Genomic DNA, 27335 nt, shown 5'->3' on the forward strand with positions numbered 1-27335 from the left:
ATCCCAGGAACAACATCCGAGATCTCTGTCCAGAAGAGCGCAGTCTTAGGAACGGCAAAGATAAAGCACAGGACCCTCAAGCTCCCAGGCCTCTGGTAGAGGACCCGAGCTTGAAGAATAAAGACCACCCTTTTTATACATATATACACAAACAGCTGATAATCATCTTCAAATAATGTCAATTTTACAGCCTGAAATACAAACTACTGACCTAAATTTCTTATTTGTTTGGCACAGTTTTGAGGTCTACACTTTATTCCCTTTGCTAAAATTACTTATGCCTCACTCATACTATCAGCATCTAATTCTTGGTGGGATGTATATTATGCCATATTTTCAGGGGTAATTCTTCTAAAATTGTAAACTGTAAAGACACCAGCAACATTCATCTACATACATAAATCAGGACATTGTTTTAAACAGAAAAGGGCTGCAAAGAAACTAAAACAAACTCCTGATTTTAGAATTTACACTTCTAATAACGTTGTTGTTGTTGTTTTATTAAGCGGACAGAGTTTATTTTATTTTATTTTTACGGATTACCGCACGTGTTTCTGACGTAGACAACTTCCGCCTCGGACGTCACCGCTGTCAGCAAAGATGGCGGCGTCCTGTGTGCGGACCGTGGGCTCGTTTCTGGGGAAATGTATGACATGCAGCTCGAGTATAAACACAGTCGCCACGCAGGTAAGCCAACAGGTAGAATTAACGTAGCGTGTGACATTTTAACGCGTTATTTCACCTTTAACGCACGCGAATATGTTTAAATAAAGGACGAAACTGCCTCGTCCTTGAGTTAGCGGCTTCTAGCAGGGTTTGTTAGCCAAATCTCCGCTGACGGATATTTAAATTAAGAACCTGTCACCACGTCTGTAGTTTCATGAATGTGCCACAGTCGTTGAGGTGCTTTATGTCAGTTTACTGAGCTCTTAACTGTAATTCGGCTGTGTTATCGAGCTGCCCTGGATATTTGTCTGACAATAATGGCTCTTTTCCCCCCGTCCCCAGGTGCTGCTGAGCAGGCAGGTATGTGTGAGCTCTGCCCTGTGCAGGAAGAACCTGGCGGCCGCTGGACCGGAGAAGTTCACCCTGGAGTACATCCAAAAGCAGGTGGAGGAGTACGAAATCGGGAAACGCCACCTGGCCAACATGATGGGAGAAGATCCCGAGAACTTCACCCAGGAGGACATCGATGTAAGTTCGCTTTAATTAGAAAGAATTTGGCAGCAGCTTCTAAAGCATCACACATAGGCAGGATGCTTTATGTGGGAAATAAAGGATAAAAAGACGAGAACGGCGAGGTTTTCATGTGATTTTTTTTGCACCATTTTAAGCTTTGAACTGTACATGACATAGTTGGGGATTTTCAGCACTTCTTTAGTGAGTCTTGAGTACTTGACAGTGGTGTTTGCAAAGGTATCTGCAATTGATGTAGGTCAGGAGCTGGCCTGGGCAGGGGTCACTTAATTTTGGCACTTGCGAAAAGAAAATATAGAAATATAACTGCAAATCAACAGAAAGCTGGCGTGAGTGAGTGATCTCATCTGGCTTGGAGTGTGAAAGTGATGTTTGTGTAGTATCTGAAATCTGCCCCAGCACTCTCCTTTCTTGTCTTTTCTCCTGCTACTGGGAAACGCAGGTGACCCTAGACTAGGGCTGCCACAAACAATTATTTTGATAGTCGACTAGTCACGGATTATTTTTGCGATTAGTCGACTAATCAGATCATGTAAAACGTACAGCTTATTGCATCAGCATGTGTCTGCTCTTATATAACTATCATTAGCTTAAAGCTTGAAGTGTTTAAGGTATGTGCTAACTAAAAATAAAGAGCAGATGATAGTTTATTAAGCTTTTATAGAAATTTGCAGATTGTCTCGGTGGAGTTTAATAAACTCAGCCGTCTGCTCCTTGCTATCTAAAATATAACAGGACACCGGAGTATATTCTCGAGCATCTCACACTTCTGATGATCAGTTGTCTGTTTGACGTTTATTCAGCTGTGTAAAAACTATAACTTTAATCTCAGACAAACTGATTTACTCAGGAACAAAACAAAAAACTGAAAAAAATCAAACAATAACATTTTTAAGTTATCTAAGTGACTTATATATCATGTTTAACCTGAGTAGTGAAAGACGGCGGTGGGTTTGAAAACGATTTGCTGGGAGGTTTTTCGCAGCTCTAGTGAGCCTTGAACCCCGGCTAGCTATCAAGCTAGTGGGTAACAGACGTCTCTGAAAACGTCAGAGCGCTTTTGAAAATATGTGGTGTCCTGATAAACTGAGCAGATATTTGAAGTTTACACAGCTACATTCTCGCCTGAAAATATATTAAACGTTTATTTTGTGACCCAGAAAGAATAATAAGAGTAATATTAAAACTAGCTAGCTGCCGCCATTGTTGGAAACTGAGCAGGGCCGCGCTATGAATTCTGGGATAGCTGGGCCACGAAGGATACACTCGACCCATCCTTCAAATCTGGGGAAAAGGAGGGCGCATTTTTCGGCTGCATTTGGAGGAGTCTTCGAATTTGGACGTAATCGGCCTACAAATGCGGCCTCAGGAGGATGCGGCCCTGAATTTGGACACAGCTACAATACCGGACACTGCTTCTTCTTCTTTGGGGTTTAACGGCAGCTGGCATCCTTGTACATGCAGTGCTGCCATCTTCTGTTTCAGTCCGTTATTACACAATTAAATCCTACTACTTATTCCTGCATCTTTCTTACAAAGCTTCAAACTAGAGCAGGGCGATATAACCAAAAATATTTATCACGATATACATTTGAAAATTTGCGATAACGATATAACTGACGATATAATTGACACTAGACAAAATACTTCACAACTCCACAACTTCATTAGTGCAAAAAACCCCATCAATGTATTTTCACTTAAACAAGCAGCTGTTTTTTTATGTGCATTAAAGTTATATAAAAATGTAACGGTGCAAATTCCTTGCTGACAGTTTAACCAAAAGGCATTTCCAGTGGAAACTGGCCGACATATCCTCAGCATAACCATGTTTAATATCCACAAAATTTAAAAAGAGGTTATACACACACAATACGGTAATATTAGGCGCCTGCCTACGATAGCCGTAATGCTCCGACAATCCATCAAGCGGTGCGGTTTTGTAGCTTAGCAAAGTCGTACTGAAACATTTGACAGATTTTCGAGCGCCGTGTACGACATAAAATCGTTTCGAGGGAAGTAAACACAACCAGAATTCATACATAAGGCACACGGGATTATAAGGGGACCTGTTGATTTTCAGAAAAATCAAAGGATTGATTTTAAGTGTGCCGTAGTTTCCAAACAACACGGTAATAACGACGGCCCGCTAGCATGCGCTATCAAAAATAGTGCTTTGTTGTGTATCTGACGGACGAAAGCTAAACCAGTTCCACACCACTGAAGTTGCAGCATTTTTACAAACCAATTCTGGTTCATCCGTTTCATTCAACGATCCACTTTCGCTCTTTTCATTCTGCGTCGCCGCCATGTGTGTATGTAAACAAAGGCACTGCGCATGCACGTTTTACCCATATTCTATCGCAATATTTCATTTTCCTATCGTTGCCCAAAATTACACCAGTATTACCGTGAACGGTATGATATAGCCCAGCCCTACTTCAAACGACGCGTCGACTATTAAATTAGTTGTCTCCGATTTTGATAGTCAACGTAGTCGTGACTAGTCGACTAATCGTGGCAGCCCTACCCTAGACAAAAGGCTAATCCTCACATCTAAGATTACAACAACCACCCTGCAGCCACACTTACTGCTGAACTACACACCTGCTGATGTCTCCTCGTGCTCTGTGTTTCCTGCTGCCATCTTCAACAGCCAGTCTTTTAACCTTTTTACACCCAGTTTTAAATGAGCGTAATGCCATCTCGTTTTGGGCAAAACTGCAGTCTTAGACCCAGATCTTTGCTTACCGTCCATCTGACATTTTCTTTCACTAAAAAGTGTCTAATCCCATTTGGATATGTGATTCCAGCTAATGAAGCGATTGAGTTTAAGGGGCTGTACGTATGGCATTTGCTGACGTTCACTATATTAAATTGTGGAGTCTGTTTATTTTTTCCCACCTCTCTAGACATTAAAACCTCCAGATCCATTGAGCAGATGACATATTTATATCACATCTCAGTCAAATGCTCAGAAAGCCACTAAATGTGGATTAATACGCCACTAAAAAAAGTCCCAAACAAACTGCGGTTGACTCCTGTTTGTTTGAATTTCCTTTTTAGGAACATTTCTGTAAATTAAAAACAATAAATTTTGGAGTCTTTAGCAGTGAACAGTGAGCTGTAAATCTCTGAAATGCTGAGTTTGTGCGGCAGTGTAGATTCCTACTGTAGCATGGTGGCTTTGAATCCACCGTAGGCCATCTTTGGTATGTCGTTCCCCCTCACACCATCCTATCTGGCATTGCAGGCAGAAGTTTGATGCGTTTAAAGCCTCCACTCTTTGTCAGCATCATTAGCGTCGTTTGGCTCCACGTGCAGCAGGCAGGTGTGGCCGCGTCTGTCTAATCCACTGCATCATTGCTATTAGCAACGCCCTTAAATGCACCCAAAGCTTGTTTGTGATTTTTCTTTTTTTTGGCAATACATTAGCCCTCACTGCTCTAACCATTTAGCTCAATTTCCCACCCGTCCCTCGTCCAGTCCCCAGTGCCCCTCACAAATAATGAAGTGAGCTGTTTGCGCCAGGCTGTGAAAGCCGAAGCGACGGCCAGCAGCCTGGACTTGGATGCGTGGAGGGAAAGAGGAAAATTTGGGAGGACTGCAGAGGTGCATAGTGGGGCACCTGAGAAATCCCTGCGCTCCAGTTTGGAGTCCAGACTCTTCAGGTGTGACGGTGATAAAGACCCGGGGAAAATCAAAAGGATGTTTGCAGCCAGGAGGAGGAATTAATACAGAGCGCAGACCCAGAAAGGCCCAAAAAATCTCAGATTTTTTTTATTTATTTGGGTTTTTTTCTCTTTTCTGGGACTCTGGTGACTTTTTGAGCCAAATTTACTTGCAAGTAAACGAGCACTGAAACAGTTAGACAATATTTAATAGATTAATCATAAATAAATGAAACATTTTTAGGGAACTGTTTATAAAGTGCTTAGAACATTATCAGGTTAAACAAAGGCGAATAAAAGATGATTTCTGGTTTTAGAGGTAATAAGGAGGCTGAAAAAAGTGTCACTAACTGCAGTTCCTCTAATGGCCACGAGGCTGCTTCCGATAGTGGGTCAATCCCCACATCATGTTAAAATTTCCAACTAGGCTAGCTTCTCCCTTCATAGCAACTGTATAACTCATACATATGAATACAGATAAAGCTTAACTGCCATTAAAAAAAAAACATTCATGAAGTTTGTGCTTTAGTTTTGGTCGCGTTCTTGTTAGCGATGATCACAATTTTTGAATATTCAGTCATTAAATTATATATAAATTGTCCATGCAGCTATTTATGATCTTGAAGCTCATAGTTTGCTTGTTTTTAACTGGTTCCTGCTAAGATGTAACACACTGCTACAACCAAAAGGCGGCAGTAGTGTACCTACAAGCTGTTACCGGTAAGAACTGAAAAACAAAAATAAAAGTATGTACCAGTTAGAGATTATCTGCTACTGTACAAACTATATTTGAAAAAATAAAGGGAAATTGGGTCTACCATAGGCAGTAGGATTCCATCTTTTATATACAGTCTCTGGTCTTTAGTCTTTAGAAGCTGGAACTTGAAAAAATTTGTCTTATTTAGCTAAAATGATTTTTGAAAAAATTATACATTTGAGTACATTTGTGGCATCTCATGCAGCTGTGATAGTGTTAGTCGAGTAAACCTATATTAAACTGGCTGCATTGGGGGGGAATCCAGCACAGGACCCTCCCAGAACTGGAAGGCTGCTGAGTGCAAATATAATAGTTAAATATGAATTTCTGTCTTTGTATTTTTTTATCACAATTAATTGCTGTATTATTAGAAACTGGTTTTATGTAACGGACAACTTGACTCCATTCAGTTGTCAAGTCGGCTGTTATGGCAACTTTTACGGCAGGTTTCAGCAAGTGTTGAATTGTTTGACAATCTCAATAACTGAAGTGAGACAACTTTATCTTATTGGATAAACAGATACTGGCAAAGTCTAACTTTGAGAACATTATTTGCAGTACCTTACTTTCCGCACTATAAGGCGCACTTAAAATCCTTTAATTTTCTCAAAATCGACGGTGCCCTTTATAATCCGGTGCGCCTTAAGTATGAATTCTGGTTGTGCTTGCTGACCTCGAACTGATTTTATGTGGTACACAGCGCTCAAAAATCAGTCAGAAATGTTTTAGTACGACTTTGGTAAGCTATGAAGCCGCACTGCTTGATGGATTGTTGGAGCATTATGGCTATTGTAGTCAGGAGCCTGGCAGAGTAATCTGGGTCAAAAAACCGTCCTCTTCAGGTCCCGTTGCTGCTTTACCAGGTGTAACAATTAAGTTTAACATCCATGAAAACAGAATTTATGAAATTCAACAGAGTTAGAAGTTAGCAGGAAGTTAGCTCGCTAGCTTCTACCTAAACATGATATAGCATGTTCTGACTGAGAGATATCTGAAAGAATTCAAACTTACAGCTCTGCCATCACTTCCAACATAAATGAAGACAGAAAACTGAACAGCAGTGACTTTTTTAGGGTTGCTGAAGTTGGGCTAGCTGGTATATAATGATGTGCTACGCCATCGCTAGCGACACAGCTACGTTAGCATAACATAAACACAGTCAAGCTGGAGGACGAATGCTAACCTTTTTCCACTCAATAAAAGTCAACGGGAGACCTCACCAAATGCAATCGCATGGCAGGATGCTGTAAACAGACCAAACTTCAGTCAGGAGAACAACTGAGATAATCCATCCACAATATGAGGTTAGTCATTAATATACTGCAACAACATGGGAATAGAGCAGCTGTGAGAGAATTCAGCATTGGTGAATCAATGGCACAGAGGTGGAGGAAGCAAGAAGAAAAGGTTGACTAAAGTGTGACGTATCTGACTGTTTTGTTTCACTTAATGCGCCTTGTAATCCGGTGCGCATTGTGAATGAAAACAGACCGTTCATTGACAGTGCGCCTTATGGTCGTGAAATACGGTATATATTATTGCAATACTCGAAATATTACAAAATGTTAAAAAATCTCACAGATATTGAATCGTGCAGTGAATTTGTGAAGTTTTGAATCTTCACTCGTGGTTTTGTAGGTTTAAAATAACTCTGTTCATCTTCGTCTTTGATCTTTTCCTCCACTACTGTCTGTCCTGTTGCAGCTTCCTATTTCACCATGAAGTAAAAAAAAATATCTTTGTGCGCTGTGGCTCTGCTAAGTCGTCTTTTCCCCTCTGTCACTCCGTCTTTCCCCCCTCGGGGAGCTCTTCCACATCTCTGTCAACTCTCTGGGGACACACAGGTGCGTCTTCATCTGTTCCTCGTCTTTCCCTTTTCCTCCTCCTTTTATTTTTTTTTCCTACCCTTTAACTTCTCCTCACTTGTCTTCCTCTTCCTGCCTCTCACAGCTTTAGCGCAGACATTTCCCTCGACCGGCCCCCTTTTTTCTTCCTACTTTTCCGTCGTTTTGACAACCTTAAAGGCAGCAACCTGCTCTCTCCCCGCAGCACCTGCTGCCTCGCTAATTGAACCGACAGAGAGAGCAGGACAGGAGGAAGAGTGCAGAGATGGTGGGATGAAGAGGGAGAGAGATGAGCAGGCTGTCTTGATGAGGGGCCTTTCTTCCCTCACACACACATTTCCAATGCCATCTGTAGCCCTGCTAATAACACACACAGCAGAGGATGAACTCGGAGTGAACTGTTAGACATCCACAGTGTCCTCTGTTCGCTGTCAACAAAGCCTAAACTTGTGCCTTTTCATGCTTGTTTTCTCCTCTAACTACACACACACACACACACACACACACACACAAACACACACACACACACACACACACACACACACACACACCTTGCTCGCCTATCCTTGAACCCGCAAGCAGCTTGCACCTCTTACTCTGTCACTTTGTTGGTGTGACCTCTGTTGTGTGGACATGTCAGCGTTGTCATAATGTGCCATCATCTCTCAAACTGCCATCTCCTTTTATTTATTTATTTATGTATTTGTTTGTTTGTTTCTCTGTCTTTCGCCCACAGAGAAGCATCACGTACCTTTTTCCCTCCGGCCTGTTTGAGAAGACAGCTCGGCCGCTCATGAAGGTAAGACTGCACGGTTTAATTTACTTGTTGGTTAAGCGTTTCTCTTTTTTCCCCTATTTACTTCCATTAACCTGTCGTGGCAACACCTTTTAAATTAGGCTATTGCTTCAAGGCTTTTTCACATTGTCAGGAATCTCTGTTTAAACAAAACAAAAGACAAAAATTGAATTTTACAAAATGATAAAATGCTCTGGTGAAAATTCTCATCTTTGTGTTGTTTGGGTCGGTTTCAACCCATTTATAATATGAGACTATAAAACAATAATCAGTGCCAAAACTGAAATCATAAACACACTGTGAGGTCACTAACACTGTCAGAGAGAAGTTAGGGGTTTCCCTCTTTACCTGTTTGTCTCCTTCCCTGAACAAACAGCCCCCTTTATCCCCACTGCTCCAATCTAAACGTCCACATGAAAAGGTACAGACATGTAAGGCATGTGCAGACCAACTCGGTTTAGTCGCTAGCTTTCACAGTACACATCTCCAGTTTGTAGCATGCAAAAATAAGCAGATTTACAATAAGCCAAGCTGTGGTTCATCATATCTGGACACAAAACATTAATATGGATGAGCCAGTTTCTGTGGAGGACGACGATGTAGATGATCAACCAGTGGACACAGATACGTCTGATTTTCTTTACCATCTATGATCTTGGACAAGAACTTCTCAGGAGGACACGTTCCATGGTGGGCACAATAAAAAGAAAAACAAAAATAAAATCTGAACTGGGACAGGGCTCCACTTTCTTCAAAACCAGTTTTTGTAGACGCCAGCACTGTTGTTTCATATTGTCCCAATTTTTTTTTTTGCCCTTTTCTTAAAGGAAATATGTAGTTGAAATATTAAAATAGAAAAGAACAAATGAAACAAATTTAGTTTAGAGATGGTCTGTTCAATTTACCTGTTTTTTTTTTTTTTTTTGTCCTTTTTTTAAAGATTGAAAGGGATGTAAAAAACAAACAAAAGAAGCTTAGTGCTGAGTAATTTCTCTAATGTTGGTGGGTCTACAGTGGAAACACAAGCAGCAGTTTGATGGAACGCATCAGTTCTGGTGCTTTTATGATGAAATGTCCTTGATCTTTTCAGTTTGACCTCAGGTAGGTTGGTAAATTGTCTTGTTCACTGTGGTCACCAGTATAAATATAAACATCACAAGCACAGGTACTTGTCTGGTACATCAGTGAGTTTGAGGGGTAAACAGAAGCAAAAGATGGTTCCTGAGTAGAGCTCAGGAGTGGTGGCTTTTAAAGCTCTACACATCACCAGTTGTTTGATTTTATTTATTTGGGGTTTTTTTTTTACTGAAACAAATATGTTTTTATTTCCAGCATCCTGATGAAATCTTTCCCAAGCAAAGAGGTATGTAAATCTGCTCCTGAATGCATTTTTTATTCATTTTTTTTAACTGAGGGTTTCCAGAGCTGATTCATTTTCCTCTCCATAAAGCTGTCCAGTGGGGAGCAGACGGGCGGCCCTTTCACTTCCTGTTTTACACTGGCAAGCAGTCCTACTACTCCCTCATGCATGTGAGTACGGCAGTACAGCTGGAGCAGCGAGCAGCGCTGTCAGTTAAACCTTCATCCCCCTCAAATCCCCAGCTCTTCCTCACCTGCTCCCTCCCTGCTTCCCGCACCCTCGGGTCATATCCTATTCAGACAGAGTGAGTTGAAAGAAGACGGTGCCGTTCCCTGGAGGAGCAGCGAAGTCAGATCCTCTTTTCCACGCAGCGGTGTGAGGGAAGAGGTGGGAGAATAGAGGGAGGTGAGGCGAGCAGGAGGTCAGAGGTAGTCCAGCTTAACATGCGAATCTCAGGGGGGAACCTGCTGCAGAGATGGAGGCTTATTTTCACCTGTTTGGATTCATGTTGAACCTTTTGAGGTCATCTTTCATCTGTCATACCGAAGGTTTATCTGTGTACCATGAATTTACAAAACATAGTACCAACAGTAGTTTTTATTTATGTTTTTATGGCATATCCTTGAGTCTGTTTCTGTACTTACAGTCTGAGGTCAGGACTAACCCACAATCTGCTGCACGACTTCCTGTTCTTCTTGTAGCTGAAGATATTTTTTATAGCCCTGCATGAATGTAATTTTTTTAGCTGGTTTTCAAACTGCAGCAAAAGGTTGTTTTTGTAATATAGGCTGCATGTCACTAAGAGATGTAGTTTCATAGCTCACATTTAAATGCAGTTCTTGTCAGCTGATGTAGTTGTTGGAAAACACTATGAACTTAAGTATTTATAGTATATATATTATATTTATTTCCCTGCTTCAGCTGCCATCAGACAACTTCTTCCACCAAGGAAGTAAAGCTGTTACACTACACCAGATGCCACGTCATGTTATTCGCAAACTGTTATTTATGACTTGATTGGTTAGTTTTTCTTTTGTGTGGAACTGAAACCAGCACGTTAAAACTGAAAATCTGGATGTAGCTTCCCAGTCTACGTCCACACATAAATGGCATTTTGGATCACTGAAAATTGAGCTTTGGAAAAACTCCGGCCAGGGTGCAGATTTTCAAAAAATTGTGCGCTCTGTTATTGTTTGTGGGCTTTTGATTGGCAAACATTTCTTCACGGTGAGGGTTGCATCATTACCTGTTGGTTTTGTACACTCTTGACTGTCCTTAATGTTTTGCTTTTTGACATAGACTGAGATATGTTTTCAAAATGAACACAGAAAAAACTTTTCTGGATGATTTTTTTTTTTTAATGATTTTTTAAATTCATCCAGCCCGAGGATTTATATCAGTCAACCATTTGGATTTTATGACTATAAAGCATTTGAATATGAAGGGTAGTTCCCGGATACTTTTAGGGGACCTTGTAAATCTTGTTAATATCACGCATTTAGTTTTGTCACTGTTTAAAACAAGTTTATGTGCAATAGCAGATTTCTAAAATTTATCAGAAGCCAGCTGCAGATTTGCAATGGTCAGATCAAGGGAAGAGACGGTGGCATATGAAATGGTGTCTTCTGCATAAAAAATTGCGGATGACAGAGATAATATTGTGTAAAGAATAAATAAAAGAGGTCCAAGAATGGATCCCTGTGGAATACCTAATCACCCAGCCCCCAAATCTCAGCAAACAAAACTAATGGAGGATTTTATTTTTGTTAGGGCTCTTGAAGACTTGTGAAGACTTTTAGCACAAAGGAATTCACAACACTGTGACAGTTTTGGGTTTGGTTGTTTTTTGCTTTGTTTTTTGGGGGGGTGTGTTGTACCTGAATATCCGTCTGTTGTGTAGGTATTCATTGGTCAATATTGGCATTTCGATAATAGTTTTGTACATCTTCAGCTTTTAATCTAAGCAGTGAGCATCACATGTCATTTTCCTCCAGTCTTAGTTATCAGGAATGGGACTTGCTAAGAACACGGACATTCCTGCTTCTGTTGCTCTCAGGCTGTGCACCGTGTGACAGAATAAAAGTACTAGAGCTTTTGTTGCATCTAACTTTCCCCCTCGGTGATTATTTTACATTTAAATACAGCTGAAATCACAGCACAGACAGCCATTATCTTTAATTCAAGTCTGGGGTGATTTCCTTACCTGATGTCGCAGTTATATAATCAGACACAAGCCCACCTGCAGAGGTTTATTGTTTAAGCTAATTACAGACTCTATTTTCTTCATGTGGAGATGTTTATCATCTCACCTCTTCAACTTGACATTGTGCGTTAGTTTGCCTCGTTGTTGCAAACTTAACAAATTTGCCACTGGGTTTTGCAACTTTTTATATCATTTTAGCAACTTTTCTTTAAATAAGCACATACACAGTCACAGGCTGGCTCACTGACCTTTAACATTGTGTTGTTCAGTCAGTCTGTCCGTGTAAACAGAAGGCAGTCGAGGCTCCAATCTTGGCACCCCAGTGCTGGCTTTCAGATCCTTAATCGTAACTCTTTCCCCCGTAAACACAACATTTGGTGACCTCCCTGCACCCTTAATGAGGAGTTTTGACACCTCATTATATCGCAATAAAGATTTGGTTTTCACACCATTAGAATAGGTTGAGTTTTTCCAAGGGTAGCTCCGTACTCCGTAAGCAGACACCACCCTCACTAACTTCTGATGCACCCGGGCATTTTGTTCTTTGAGCAGGCCTGAAATATGACAGAAACTGCTCAGTTCAGGCTTTCAGGGGGCACCAATTAGCACTTACATACATACTGATTCTCATTCCCCTCATCCTCTTCTGTCTGTGTCTGTGTACATGTGATGTTTGAGGGTGGCTTTGGGATCGGCTTAGCCTAAGCACCCAGACCTGGGGCCCGTTCTTCGTACGTCGCTTACTACATCCAAGATCAAATGACACATCCAAGATCAAATCATCGCGCTAACCGTGAGCTCGCTAATCCGGTTCCCCGAACACACCTGCTGTTGACGATTACTACAGCTGGACGCAGGAATGTGACATCACTGGGTGTCGTAAAAGGGGCTACGCATCGATAGTAGAAACATTGATCGGCAACCCGCTGATTGGTCGGCGAAAATGTCCAAGGGGCGTGCTCGGTATTTTCCGGCAGCAGAGCAAGAACTCATGAGTGAGGGATTTCAGGAGTTTCAGAGTTTAATTAAAACGCAAGAGAACACTGCAAAGGCTGCAAAAGCAAGGAGAGAGGGCTGGCAGAAAGTTGCTGACAAATCAAACTCGTAAGTAATTCAATAATAACAATAATAATGGATTGGGTTTATATAGCGCTTTCCAAGGCACCCAAAGCGCTTTACGATACCACTATTCATTCACTCCCACATTCACACACTGGTGGAGGCAGCTACGGTTGTAGCCAGGCTGCCATATCGCGCCATCGGCCCCTCTGGCCAACACCAGTAGGCGGTAGGGTAGATCTATCATATGACACTATATTGTCCAATATCATATGGCATTATATTATATTATAATATGTTATATTATATCCCCTTTCACATTAGAGCCACAACAGGACCCACAAGAACATGGGAACAAGTAAAAGTGGAATACAGGAGTATTCTACAGAATGGTAATATTTATCTCTTAGATTGCTTTGCGTCTCTTGGCAAGGTAATACTGGCCTGTAATACTCTGTTAGTTTGTTCATAACAGCAACCAAGAAAAGGGCAGAGGAAAAAAAGACAGGTGGTGGTCCTGCACCCCCTCGTCAACAAGTTGGTTAAGTAAATAATACCCTCACGGGAATATCGATATCTCTCTATGAGCACACTGTCGCGCTGAGCTAAAGGATCCTGTCTGTCCCGCAATATACGCTGAATTCTGAGGACTCTCCTTATCAATCTTGCACCTTCCGCAATGGGTGGCTCGCGTATACGGACAGGACATGGCTGCGACAGGCTTCCCAAATCCACCTTCGCTTTTATAGCCGTGGTCTCTCATCTTGATTACACGAAGTAATTTACAATTACTACTCTGAAATATGAATTACATCTGTAATAATCACATACATGTAATAGAATGTTAATAGTACATTTCCCTTTTTTAGGAAATGACCTGTATGTATCTGTGTGACATCAATAAAAGGATCAAGTGCTGCATTATCTTTAGTTACATTGATAATATTTATTTATGGTGAAACAGTGGAAAAATATCGCTGTTGCTTTCGTATAAATGAAGCGGACATACCTGCGTGGCCGCGATCTAATCCTGTTTACATAAAGTAAACCTGCTCCCGAGCAGGTTTACGCTTACGGCTCTGTTGCTATGACAGCAAGTCCCGGATGAGCTTCGGGGAACCGAACGATCCAGGATCACGCGAAATCGTCAACAATCTAATCCGGCTAACCTACTTAGCGAGGTACGAAGAACGGGCCCCTGCTCTCTGGGTGCTTACTAAACATACCAAACAGGACCTGTCTTCCTGTCTTAGGTTCATCTACTGCAAATCTCAGAGAGTTCGAATATCAGTGGTCACCAATAGTCAGACCAATATTTAAATTTGAAGTCAAGGTCAGAGGTCAAGTTTTCTGAAAATCATGTGAACACGGTGACTCCAGAAATGAAATATACAAACATTTCAAGCCTCTTAAAGTGAAGATGAACCGTACACTGGTGTTGAGACCACAAAAGAGGGAAAATTTAAAAACTACTACAACAGAAAGTAAACGCACATCAGCAGTATATCCAGACTCCACTAAGAAAAATAATTTCAGGGCATTTTTGTCCTGCAGTGCCGAGATCATTTGTATTAAAAATAGATCAAATGATGTGTTTGGCCTGTGTAATAGCAAAACAGCCGTTTGAGACAAAGATACAAACACAACAGAATTTTAAAACCCTTTTGATTGGAATAAACGGTGTAGTTTTATTTTTTTATGTCCAGGATTCGAGTCCCATCAAAGGTGTCTGGTTGTCAGGCTTTGTCCCGCTACGGGGAAGACCTCCTCCTCGGGGATTTGGAGGGAAGCAGGGCTGGGCGATGAAGAGGAGGATGAGTGGGGCAGATGAGCAGGCACACCGTTCACGCTTGTTCTTCTGTCTGATTGTATCTGCAACACAGAGAAGGAGAGAGAGAAGAGGGGGATGATATGTGAATATTTGTCCCCACACACACACACATCGTTTTGCCCTGCAGCTGTAATCTGCACCCCCTGCTGTGGGTTTAAATAGGTATGTCAGACATGTCTGTCTTTCCCGTCCTTCCCATCCTTTGCCCTTTACCCATCGTCTCGCTGTCTCACAAGCCCCGGGAGCGTTGCCAGGAGGGGGCAGTGGCGTGTAAAGAAGCAGCCTTCGTGCTCGGCTGCTCTCCTCTCAGCCGGCGTGGCACATTAACCTGCTCGCTGCTCCGCTGAACCCTTTATGGCCACAACTCCAGGGAGGCCCGAGAACTCGCCTTCCTTTTCCACACGAAGACCGAATAAATGCTGGTAGTTAATGCCTCGTTCTCACGTAGCCGGAGCTCTGAACGTGCATTTGAAGAGCCTTTATTGACTGTCTGTCTCTGTAACAGCCTCAACTTAAATGTATCCAGATACTGGCCCACTACTCCGCCGCCACCTCCTTTCATCCCGCCAATCCATGCGAATTATTCCTCGCCATTGTAGGAGCCAGTGTTTGCACACGTGTAACTCAAGCTGCCTTCTCCTCTCGCCTTCTTTTTTTCTGATTTTTCTATTACTGTATTTTTTTTTCTTTTTGTAAAGAAAATTGGTTTTTCCTTGATGTTTGCTTGATTTTCTTTTTCTCTCCTCCTCCCGTACCCCTCTGTCGCTGGTCAGAGTGGCAGCGGATTAGGCACACTCTATCAAGAAGGAATTAAACAAACATCTGGTGAATAATTGACGGGGAAATGAGTTCTCACCCAGGCGCTGTGTGGCTAAGGTGGGGTGGGGGTGGGGACTGCCTCGGGGACGTGACCAGCATGCCCACCCTCTCCTCCTTCTCTTCCCCCGATCTTACCCTACCGTCTGTCTGCCTTTCTGTCTGTGTCCGTCGCCATGACACATTCTCCCCAGGTTACCCCCAGCGCGGCATTGATCCGCCGCTCAGCGAAACTCTAGTGTCGGGTATTTAACTCCAGATTTTTTTTGCTCCTTCCAGCTCTGCTTCAGTTGTGCAGCACAGTTGCCGAGGTCAATTTTACTACACAATACATGAGCAAATGCATCATGACATTACAAACTGACTGAAATTAAACTGTAAAGAAAACTAATAGAAAATTAGTAGAAAAATAGAAAAGAGTTTTTATCCTTTAAAAGTGTTTAGTTGTAATCTGCTTTTATTCTCATTATTTTTAGTTTTTTTTCCACTAAAGGCTGATATGAAGTTCTTTATTTTCAGTTTCTCAACAAGGCTGCAAAGAAATTAGCACCTTTTACACTAAAGTCTTGACCTGTCTGGGTCTTTAACTCTACGCTCACTGGTCAATTCATTAGTTACAGCTTCTTTGGAGAGGAAAAACCCAACAATTAAATGGCCCCAATATGAGCAAGAACCTGGCGACTGTGGGAAGGAAAAACTCCTAACAGAAGAGAAACTTCCAGCAGAACCAGGCTTGGGGAGACGCGGCCATCTGCTGCGACCAGTAGGGGTGACGAGAGTAAGACAGGACAAGAGACACACTGTGGAAGAGATTAATAATGACTAATGATTAAATGCAGAGAGGTGTATAAAGAAAATATCCTCCAAACCATTACACCAGCAGCAACCTGAACTATTGATATAAGGCAGGATGGATCCATGCTTTCATGTTGTTTGTACCAAATTCTGACCCTACCAACTGAAACTTGCAGAAGAAATCCTGATTCAGATCTGCAAAACGTCTATTGTCCAGTTTTGGTGAGCCTGTGTGAATTATAGCCTCAGTTTCCTGTTGTTAGCTGACAGGCGTGGTCCTGTGTGGTCTTCTGCTGCTGTTGAGATGCTCTTCTGCACACATTGGTTGTAACGAGTAGTTTCTTGAGTTACTGTTGCCTTCCTATCACATGGAAACCATCATTTTCAGCTGACCTCTGATGTCACCAGGACATTTTCTCTTTTTCAAACTATTTTTTTTGTAAACCCTGGAGAAGGTTGTGTGGGACAATCCTAACAGATCAGCAGTTTCTGAAATACTCAGACCAGCCCATCTGGCACATGTCTAAAGTCACTTAACAATGATTCAGTTTGACGCTGAGGTGTCTTAAACTTGCAACTCTGGTCACAGGAAGTAGTCTGTGTAGAAATCCATGTGAAAATGAGCCTCCAATTATGGCCTCAGTAAACTCTTTACTGATAAATCTATGGTCTCAGTCTCTTGTTTGAAGACTTATTTAGTAGAGCATGAGGTTTATTTCATAAGCATAGAGTCAAAAAGAAGGATGAAGCTTCAGGGCATCACTTGTGACGTTTAGGTTTAATTAAACAAGATGTTGACAAAGAAATCTGTACCTCATCCATCTTTTATTGTGCAGAAATGATCAGTAACTGTACACAGAACATTCAGACTTTGACTTTCATGCTTTCAATGAGTTAAATGAGCAAGATTGTGCCAAAAATCAGCAGCGGGCGATGTAGGTGTAAAAGCTGTTAGCAAAATAAAGAGCAGTGAATCAGTGCTTTATGATCATGTCACAATGATTTCTTTCTAAAGCACAAATCAACCCTCGTACACCCCTGCGCTGCCCTGCCAGAAGGTGCTGTGCGGATGCAGCCAATCAGCAAGGTTTAACCGTTCCTCTGTGGCCACAGAGAAGAGAGTCAGACAAGTGCTGTGGTTATTTTCATAATCCTTTTGGCGCTTTAGACTTTAACAGAAGGAAGAAAAACAGCTGCCTGAAGGAGGGGAAAAGACTTCCTGGGAATGAAAGTTACTTCCTAAACAGAAGAAAGGGCTTTTGGGCAGATCACTCCATTTCCATCACTCATTAGTTGTTCAGTCTATGAAATGGGTAAAATAGAAATGGAATGAAAACTGTTTCTCCTCTTCTGGTTAGAATACGGCTGACCTTTTTCTCATTCTCGAGAGCTTTGGTTGGATTTTTAGGCCCCATGTCAGTGTTGATGTAGGGCTTAAATCTGACTGTGGAGGGCCAGGATGGGCAATGGAGAAAGATGTTCCCCTTAAAATCCCGTTTTCAACCCTGATTTGTGTTCAGTAAGATTTTTCTATAAGACTGAGGAAAGCTTTTGTTGTTTTAGGATCTTTATGGCAAAATCCTGAAAATCGAGAAGCACCAAGACCGTCTGAGGGCCAAAGGACTTTTCTCCCAGGATGCCCAGCTGATGTAAGAGGAGGAAGAGTCCACAATCAAAAGTCTTTAAAGCGGTTTTGGCAATTTGTTTTTTTATTTCGCATCTCTTCCTGTTTCCATTAGCTCTCTCGGCCCAAGCCGGTGGCTGACAAAGGAGGAGCTGGAACTGTTACTAGTGGAGACCATCTCTACTCATGATGTAGGTTTTATGCTTTTTGTTGTCCTATTTTGCACCTCTTTTGTGTCCAAGACTTTGATTTGCATTTTTGTGCATTTGTCTTCAGTACGACCGTTTTATCAAGCTAATGGAGCACATGCTTTGCATGCCGTACAGCAGCACGGAGGAGGAGTTCGTTCAGCGATACCGTCGGCTGCTGGAGGCTCAGTCCTTGAAGCAATTGGTGCCACTGCTGGAGAAGGATGAAAATGGTGTGGCCTTCAGCACCGCGGAGGGTAGGTTCACAACAGCGATGTGTTTCTCAGAAGTCTCAGAAGTTTTGAAAATCGACCAAAAAAACAGTTTAACACAGAAAAGGAACCTCTCAGTTTAAGGCACGTTTGGTTGATTTCACCCTGGTATGTCCCTTTTAATGTGGCTTTTTGGGATCTGTACATGTGTACTAGAGGTCAGCATGCATATTCTGTATAGAAATAATGGCCACCCTCACCACCTGTTGTTTTCTTGTCATAGTGGAGCCAGTTGACCAGGCACAGCCATCACAAATGGATAAATTAGCAAGACCAAAACTGTTTTTGTAGCAAGACGTAAACACGTTAATCTGTGGCAGTCTGTGGAGATTCAGTTTTTGGTATTTCTGTCTTGGCTAAAACTCTGATAATGTGACAGTGTGAGCAGATTTAGCCAGGCTTAAAAACAAATGCAAATAATTTCATTGCACAGTTTTTGTGGAATTCAGAGTATTTGGGGGAAATTTAAAAAAAACAAAAAAAAAACCAGCATGATTTTATTGTGCTGAGCAAAGGTCTTGAGCCCCTCCTCAGTTCTTTATATTTTGCTTCCAAAGAGCCAGACTAGTGTTTTTTAAGTGCTCTTAAGCATTAGTTCTCCAGGCTCTCTGAAGATTCATTCAAACATTAAAAAAAGCTCTAGCTAAAGGGATGAACCAGTGTTGTTAAATTGTATCTTTAGGCACTTTTTTTTATTAGCAGCCTGTCACAAAAACACACAATTTGTACCCTTTTCTTTTGTTTAATCTCTGAAAAATTCCAAAGATAACACAGTTTAAGATTAAATAGTATCATTACACCAAAAAGGGGATTCTCAAACAGCTGTTAGCTAAAAACTTGGCATATCTCAGCATGGTGTGCAGGGTGTTCTTAAAAAAATCAAGGACACTGAACAATTGGAGGACAAAAGAAGTTTCTGGTCTAAAAAACTATTAGTAGATGAAATGTATCATGTCGAGTTGATGAGTATTAAGAATCAGAAAATAATCCAGCAAAGACCTGACACAGAACTTGAGAGATGCATCTGGACCTTCAGCTCATCATCTACTGCCATTCTTAAGGAAGGGAAACGGGGAGATAGGGCTGAGGCATCCCATATTACACAAGAATTGGACTAGAAATCAGTGAAAATGGGTCTGATGGAATTGTTTGGTTCAAAACATCATCAGTATGTACGGAGCAGGTCAGGAGAGAGACCACTGTAAGTGTCTACATCAAATAATCATCAGTCTGACACCTCCTGGGTATCAATTCCTTCTAATGTCTGATTGAGCCCATCAATGAGGGTAATTTCTGCTGAATTATCATGCTTCATGCCTCCCTCGCCTAAACAAAGTGTTTTGTTTTCTTGCTACATGCACTGAAAAAAATAATCAGTGGGATAAACATAAAAAAATTATTGTAAGCGGTTGCACGAAATTAAGTTATGTTTGGTTAACCTTAGTTTTTTATGTTATACCTGCACACATTTTTCTGGTAACACGAACATGACTTTTTTATGTTGTTGTTATGTTTTTCATTCCGGTCAAATATTTATAGAAACCACTTGTTTATCAGACATGAACTTTTTGTGTTAATTGTATTGGACTACTATGTGTTATATTGACAAGATTATTTTATGGTAAGCTTATTTTATTTTATAACAAATTTCTAATATATAATATATAATCTAATATATAATTGAGTGTTCAATAAATAAAACTAAATTAAGGCTGATCTTACTGTATGTACTGTACACTTTCTCTCAATCAAAGAAATAAGCAAAACATTTTTGAACAATGACCTGTATTTTTGAAAATACTACACAGTTGTAAAAATGGACTTTCAATTCAGGCTTCCAAAATATACATGAGTCATATTTGTACAATGCATCTCTTGAAAAACATTCCACAACATTCCTCAAAGTTATCTGCTGGAACCTGAATTCAACATTGTGGGGCCTTGTGACATCGCACTTATGTAAAAAATAGTTTTTTAAATGTAAGAACCATAAGGTAAGGTAATATGGCAACAGGGGTGTAATTATTAAAATGACACAAAGAAGAGACTTAAAATAACATTATAACCCACAGGCACACAACCAAGAGACCTAAACTGATTAGTATTGGCTTGCTTCTATCACTAAACATCACAATCACTAATACTACACGATGCAATCTGTTTGTAGTGGTGCACCTTGGGAAAAAAATTGCAAATTGGTGAAATTGGTGCAAGGCGCCATTTCCATTGAGAAAAATGGACATTCAAAGTTTGAATTTAAAAAAACAAAACAAAAACCATGGCTTGAAAAGTGAAAACTGCAGTAATAAAGGCCCCAAGTTGAAAAGTGCCAGAAAAATAAGTTTCACTATGTACTGCAACTTTACCAGTGCTGGCTTAAAAGAAAGGATGGTACATATTCGAAGAGGTAAACATGTTGTTCCCACATCATAACTGGAAAACTGTTCAATCGTACAGTCTGGTCCTGAGAACCTGGGTCTTCTTTGAAAGGCTGTTCCTTTTGAGCTCCATAACCAGTTTCTATAATACCTCGAAGGTATACTTTTCCAGTGGGTAGGTGAGGTTCAAAGTGTACATTAGTCCAAACAGCATTGCAGCTGCTAGGGTATAGTTATCCAAATCCTGCCAGACTCTCTGGCCTTCAAGGACTATCCCGATGTCCTCAGGGCTGCCATTGGCATCTCTTGACTTTATGATGTAAATTCCCATGGTTTTTTCCTTATTAGATCGTTGGATAATGGCTTCATCTGTGGCCTAGAAAATGCAGAATTCCAAAATTTAATTAAACAGAACACTGGTCAAAGAACATTATACCAAATCTTATTTTAATCTGTGTCACTATTCCAAAAAATGTTAACATTAACACATTAGGTGAACAAAAATGGATTCATTACAGCATGTGATTTGAGTCCTCAGAATGCTTAAAAAGGTAATGCATGAAGTGAAATCTCCATGCAAAGAAGCAGAATACTGTCAGAGCATAGAGAGGTGTTCAACTATGAACTCCACACATCGTTCTGATGCAGGTAAAAGAAAAAACAAAAACAAAAAACGCACCCATGGTAAATTGTGAAAATCCCAGGTGATTTTCAACATACTCCTGGCATAGAGTGACAAGCAGCATTTTGTTAAAATTATTATTTTCCCTAAAGTGTATACACAAATTATTTTTTTCTTACCTGGGCCGTGGGCTCCAGAATGTTCTGCAGTCTTCTTCCTATTTGTCCTCCTCGCCTTTTGAAGACCTTTATGAGTTTGTCAGATAGCACATCTATCTGCGAGAGTAATCTGGACTGCAGTGGCATGGTGGTAATGCGCTTAAACTCTGCATTTATCTAAAAAGACAAGTTGTCACATAAAAATGCTGTCAAAATCTCAAATCTCACAAGGTTACATCCACACAAAGTTGTTATTTTTTGTCATGTTACTATTTATTAGCTATGGGTCCCATGTTGCTGAGCAGTTCCATAGTTGCCCTTACTTCCATACCACCCAAAGCCTGTTTGCAATCACAGCAGTTGCCTCCTTCTGGCCATTTTGCAGTTCTGCCAAATGACCCAGAAACTACATCTATTATTGTCATATACACATCAAGGTCTTTCATTAATACTTAGTTAAATTAGTTAATTTGACCTTTCCAGAAAATTTACCTTACAGAATGTGAGATAACATATGCAAATCTTCACACACCCCCCCCCCCCCCAACAGAGCCCACCCCATGGCAAACTAGCTTATTTAACTGTTTAACTAAAACATTTTAGGTACAACCAGTTAACTAAATGGACACGAGTTTGTTAGTCTGTATTCACTGAGAAAAAACAAGCGAATGTGACTGGGCACACACTGAAAAAAAGCTAATGCACATAATATTGTCCTGCAGCTTAAGCTAGCATTATCGTTAGTTAACTTAAGGAATGACTTGTTTTTTCCGCTATGTTGCTCAACAGGAATTCATGAGAAAAACTTCCCCATATAATGGATGTTCTCTTCGTTTCCTCTCAAACATGTAGTTTTCAGTTTACCTCGACAAAGTAAAGCTCAGCACCAAACGTAAACGAAGCAACGACAAAAAATGGCGGACCGCCACAGTGAATTTTCCCTCGCAGAACACGCCCGGGGGAGGGGGGGTTTCAACAGAAAACACAACTATTTTCTGTTATTTTGATATGACTGGTTTTAAAAGACTGAACATCCTTCTAAAACAAGTGAAAGGCGTGAGACTTAATTATGTTTAGACCAAAAATATAACTGATTCATGTTGGATATATTTACTGTATTTTTACTAATTTAACAACGTCATCATTGCATTAGTCGCTTTATGCTATAGCATTACGCTTACATTAGCTTGAAGCTCAAGGTCGTCATTTTATTTAATTTCTTTTTCTGGGCTTACAAACAGGACACACAACATTTAGATAACCGTTACACTGAATCTTGGGTCTGTGTTGAGTCTTTCAGCTGCTGACTACAGAAGCTAGATTGACCTTTCAGCATGTTTATAGCGGCTGTGGCTATGTGCTGGTAATGTTACCGTGTGTGAGCAGTCACATTGGCAGCAGACATGTTTCAACAAACTAGTCATATCCCGGCCCTACATTAGCTTGTTTAATGGTTAAGACACTGCAGGTACCACCACTTACTACAGACACCGATGCAAGTTTGTAATAGTCTGTTAATTTAGACTGAAAGAATATACAAACAATATTAACTCACATTATATATGTTAATTACTAATTTGCTTATCGCATAATTTCGGTTACCATTAGCTAACTGGAGCCTAACATTGGCCTTTCATGGTTTTCGATAAACAGCCCACATACCTGTAAAATAACAACACCCCAGTAAAAGTCCACATATATAAAGGGTCTACACTCTTTCTCACTGGTGTGTTAGCTTTAAAATCCTATTTACCTTCAAGTGTAAAACTCCAGATGGTAGTAGATTTTCCAAAGCGAGAGACAAAAATGGCGGACAGCGCAGCCGATTTTTCCTTTCCAGGGGGCGGAGCTTGAGGATAAAACACGACTAACTTGTTTCTTTTCAACATGATTTGTTCTAAAAGAATGAATATTCTTAAAGAATATGTGAAAATTAAAAGACAAAAATATGTTTAGATGTGAAATTTAAATTAGTCATGCTGGATATATGAAGTAATTCTATGCAGATTCAACAACCACCCTATTGCATTTTTTTCAGTGTGCGAGACCAGGTAACTTCCTCCATTCCCAGTCATTTCTGGGATGATTTGGAAGGTTAAAAAAGGTAACCTTTGTAGTAAACTTGCAAACATGACACTCGTGTCTGAAGTAAAAAACCAGACTGTGTTTCATTGTCATTCTCAGGTCGGAGGAAGACATCAGACTCATCAGTGATCCTGCGGGACTGCGGCTCAGGACACATTACCGTCAACGGCCAGGACTACCTCCAATACTTCCCCGTGCTGCAGGACAGGTGAGGAGAGCAGCACGAAGGTTTCCACTCTGAGCAAATAAGCCTTTCCACCTCACAGCCTCTGCACTGCTTCATTCACAGATACCGTTTTCCTTAAAATGCAAGACGCGATGGGTTTTACTCTCCACCCTCCACCCCTACCTCTCCAAAAAAAAAAAAAAAAATTAAAAAGCAGCTTTTTCACTCTTCACAGCATCGCCTCGTTTTTTATTTATCTCCTTGTAGTAAGTTAATTACACAGTTGAGTGATTGTGTGTGTGTGTGTGTGTGTGTGTGAGTGAGAGTGAGAGTGTGAGTGTGTGAGAGAGAATGTCCAGAGCTGGTGTTGTCACGCAGTGTGAGGACGGGGCTGTAATTGGAGCAGAGAGGTGACAATTGACTTTGTCAGCAGCTATGGGCCATTCAGCCTAAGACGCCATCCAGAACACAGACACTTTCTTTTTCTCACTCACACACACACACACTCTTATCCTCTTCCTGCTGAGTCAGAAGTTACTCTGTTATATGTGGTGGTGAGATTGTAAAAGAAGGCATTTCACAGCGCCGGGATCCTCTACGCTTGTCTGAAAAGTCACCCAACCAGACATTAAATTAGCTAAGCCTCCGCCGTTGATACCGCTATCTGTTAAATAGTGCACACTCCTGGTCTGCCCATTCAGCCACATTTCATTCTTTCACCTTATTATCTCTTGGTCATTTTCTCTTCTTCTTCTTTTTTTTTTTATAAAAATACCTCTCAGAGAGCAGCTGATGTTCCCGTTGCAGTTCATGGGCGTGCTGGGCCGCTTCAACTTGGAGTGTAAGGTGAGCGGTGGCGGCAGGTCGAGCCAGGCGGGGGCCCTGAGACTCGCCATTTCCCGTGCGCTGCTCAGCTTCCTGTCTGAGGGAGATGGGGAGGCGATGAGACAAGGTGGGTAGTTTTGTTTTGTTTTGTTTTGTTTGTATCTCCTACGGCAGCATCCTGTCTGAAAACTACTACCACTGATATACTTTTACAACTTGGGATTAAAAGAGTGCTCATTCACCAGCTTGTGCAGCTGGTTTTAAAAATCTTTGGTTGGATGGACATATCTAAGCGTGGTTTGCAGTGTGTCCTTAAAATATTTGAAGAACTGGACAAGACATGTAAAGCCTAAATAAACCGTATCTGAAAAGCATGTTCTTTAAGGTAGAGGGTCTAAAATCTCTGTCAGTAGATTACATATTACCTTTACTGGGTTCTGTTTTCCTAAGCATGGATTCGGGAAGTCTGGGGGTCTACTTGGGTCCCAGTCACGTAAAGTTTGTCGTCGGATGGTTAGTGCAAAGGTCGTGTTTGGTTTTTGTTACCGTGTAGACTTCTCCATAGAGAATTTACATTACACACTGACTTTAAAGCAGCATAACAGGAATGACTGCTTGGCCGTCGGGTCTGCAGCAGTCTGTTTGCAAACCTGAGGATAACCTAGGCTTTACCCCTCCCAATTAAGTGCACCGCCTTAGCTATGGCAGCTGCCATGTTTTAGTCAGCAAGGAGAGATCAACAATATTAAATTTAGACTGTACCCCATAAAGGCCACACCCGGTCGGCATGTTTCTACTGCTGTTTGTGTAAAAAGGGAAAACAAACACACACATTTTGTAAACTGTAAATGAACATATTTGAATAATATCAACACTTAGCAATAAAAAACAGAGATGGTTACCCCGAGTCACTCAAGTCACCGTTCATCTGTAGCAAGAGTTCTCAGACAGCAAAGCAACTCTAGAAAATTTCCTGTTACTAAGCACAGCTGTATTTTGCCGTTGTTAGCCTCTGTTAGCTGATGCTAGTTTCACTGAGAATAAAGTTTCACTGAATTGCTGCATTCAGACACTTAGTTAATAAATTTTCATACTGTATGAGAGTTTGTCACAAGGAACTTGGGATTTTCAGGAGGCACGAGCCTAACATTAACTAGCATAATGTTAGCTTATAATCAGCTGTTGTTGTTTAGCCGGCTCGTTGTCACCAGGAATGGGAGGGTCACATGTCTAATCTGCTGACATTAAGTAATTGTGACAATAACGCAGAAAAGTGCCATCAGGTTTTGAATCTATCATGCAAGGAAGCATCTGATTGATAACATTTTTCAGCATGACAATGATCCCAAACACACTGGTAGTGCAGTAAAATCAGAGTTGTATAGAAAAACATACAGTGGAACACTATCAGTCATGAGTCGGACCTCATTATTGAAGCAGTGTAGGATCATGTTGACGGAGAACAGAACAAAGCACAGTATTTTCTCCAGAGTTTTCTTTCTTTTTTCTTTTCTTTTCTTTTCTCAGCTAACCTTTTTTATTAGCCAACTATAATAAAGTAAAGTTATTTAGTCTTGAATTTATTGTGTAGTTTTTATCACCTCTGGTTTTCCTGAGACCACAAAGCTCCGTGACAGCTGGTTGTTTGCTGCTGTGTTTTTTGTTACTTAAACGTTACCGTGATCTTCCCTACCATAAATATTTATGTCACTCTCCAGTCTCATAAGGACTACTTGTGTTATGACATGCATGTACTAATGAACTAATAGATACATAAAAATTTACTCATCTGCGCCTGTGTTCAGTTATATTTCATTCTTTTCATTTTTTTTTTCCACAGCTGGTCTGCTGACCCCCGACCCAAGAGTGAGGGAGAGGAAGAAGCCTGGACAGGAGGGAGCACGACGGAAATTCACCTGGAAGAAGCGCTGAGGGGCGGATCAGTTCCACCTGAGCTTGGATATGAAACATTCAAACTGATTTCTGACATCAGTGAAACTGCTTTATTTTCTCTCCAGAGGCGATGCCACTCTGTCCTCTTTAAGCTCTTGGTGCCAAGTGCTATGCTTTCTCACATGGTTTTCATGATGCACCTGCTGCAGGGAGCTCCTTCAGCCACCAGATGGAGACATGTTATAAGAAATTCATAGTTTGGACTGTTTATCTGTACATCAATTAATAAATTAAAGATTTTCTATAAAATATAAATAAAGGTTGTGATATTTTGGCTTGTTTTTTTTTTTTAGTTTTTTTTTTTTAAATACAATTTAAACAATTTTCCTTTTTTTTTTTTTTTTTTCAAATACCTTCTTAGGTAGTAGGTTAGGTACCTATGTTCACCATAGTGTGAGATTATTTTATAGTAAATGTTAAAGACTCGAGGCTAATTTTTGTTTTTTTTTTTGTTTTTTTTAAAGGCAGGAGTAACGATTTTACGGCAAACTGTGCAGTTTTTGAAGCAAAACTAAGAATTTTTTTTAGATTGAATCAAGTCAACTGTGGTGATGTGTTTAAAAAAAGTTTTTATATAAACAAATCTACTAATCAAATTAATCAAATAAAATATGCTGCCAACAACCTGCAGTAGAACCAGATATGATTTTATTCCGCGTTTTACGTTTTATTTTGTCAAAATCCATGGCCTACATTACCCACAGTGCAACACTAACGCTCGGGCACTGGCTTCGT

The 27335-nt window shown here is 40.8% G+C and overlaps 2 protein-coding genes across 4 annotated transcripts; one reads left to right on the forward strand and one right to left on the reverse strand.

Moving 5' to 3' along the window:
- Positions 1 to 545: 545 nt before the first annotated feature.
- On the forward strand, positions 546 to 26872 carry mrps9 (mitochondrial ribosomal protein S9). Its single transcript, XM_086282596.1, has 11 exons — positions 546 to 687; positions 1009 to 1194; positions 8206 to 8268; positions 9598 to 9628; positions 9716 to 9795; positions 17893 to 17978; positions 18069 to 18144; positions 18230 to 18398; positions 23756 to 23864; positions 24605 to 24774; positions 26488 to 26872. Exons 1-11 carry the CDS (start codon positions 601 to 603, stop codon positions 26577 to 26579), a joined length of 1149 nt encoding a protein of 382 aa, XP_086138722.1. The 5' UTR covers positions 546 to 600; the 3' UTR covers positions 26580 to 26872.
- LOC147301894 (uncharacterized) lies at positions 20104 to 23561 on the reverse strand. 3 transcript variants are annotated; one of them, XM_086282597.1, is made up of 3 exons: positions 23325 to 23561; positions 21593 to 21748; positions 20104 to 21167 (listed from the first exon to the last, which is right to left on the reverse strand). In XM_086282597.1, the coding sequence occupies exons 2-3, from the start codon at positions 21716 to 21718 to the stop codon at positions 20934 to 20936; spliced, it is 360 nt and encodes a 119-aa protein (XP_086138723.1). In that variant the 5' UTR covers positions 21719 to 21748; positions 23325 to 23561; the 3' UTR covers positions 20104 to 20933. The 3 variants fall into 3 exon arrangements, with proteins under 3 accessions (XP_086138723.1, XP_086138725.1, XP_086138724.1); XM_086282599.1 differs by having other exon boundaries at positions 23234 to 23349; XM_086282598.1 differs by lacking the exon at positions 23325 to 23561 and adding an exon at positions 22436 to 22504.
- Positions 26873 to 27335: the final 463 nt, after the last annotated feature.

The sequence above is a fragment of the Aulonocara sp. 'chitande type north' Nkhata Bay genome, linkage group LG23 (genome assembly GCF_057382095.1).
Source record: "Aulonocara sp. 'chitande type north' Nkhata Bay isolate Kocher_YH1m ecotype deep benthic linkage group LG23, A_spYH_male_GT1.1, whole genome shotgun sequence".
NCBI lineage: Eukaryota > Metazoa > Chordata > Actinopteri > Cichliformes > Cichlidae > Aulonocara > Aulonocara sp. 'chitande type north' Nkhata Bay.

Bases quoted from the DNA above. Each gene is read 5' to 3' on its own strand.
- mrps9 (XM_086282596.1), top strand. From the start codon at position 601: ATGGCGGCGTCCTGTGTGCGGACCGTGGGCTCGTTTCTGGGGAAATGT. The intron at 18,145-18,229 runs GTAGGTTTTATG...ATTTGTCTTCAG, and splicing joins AGACCATCTCTACTCATGAT to TACGACCGTTTTATCAAGCT. The intron at 18,399-23,755 runs GTAGGTTCACAA...TGTCATTCTCAG, and splicing joins GGCCTTCAGCACCGCGGAGG to GTCGGAGGAAGACATCAGAC.
- LOC147301894 (XM_086282597.1), bottom strand. From the start codon at position 21,718: ATGCCACTGCAGTCCAGATTACTCTCGCAGATAGATGTGCTATCTGAC. The intron at 21,168-21,592 runs GTAAGAAAAAAA...TGCATTTTCTAG, and splicing joins TTCTGGAGCCCACGGCCCAG to GCCACAGATGAAGCCATTAT.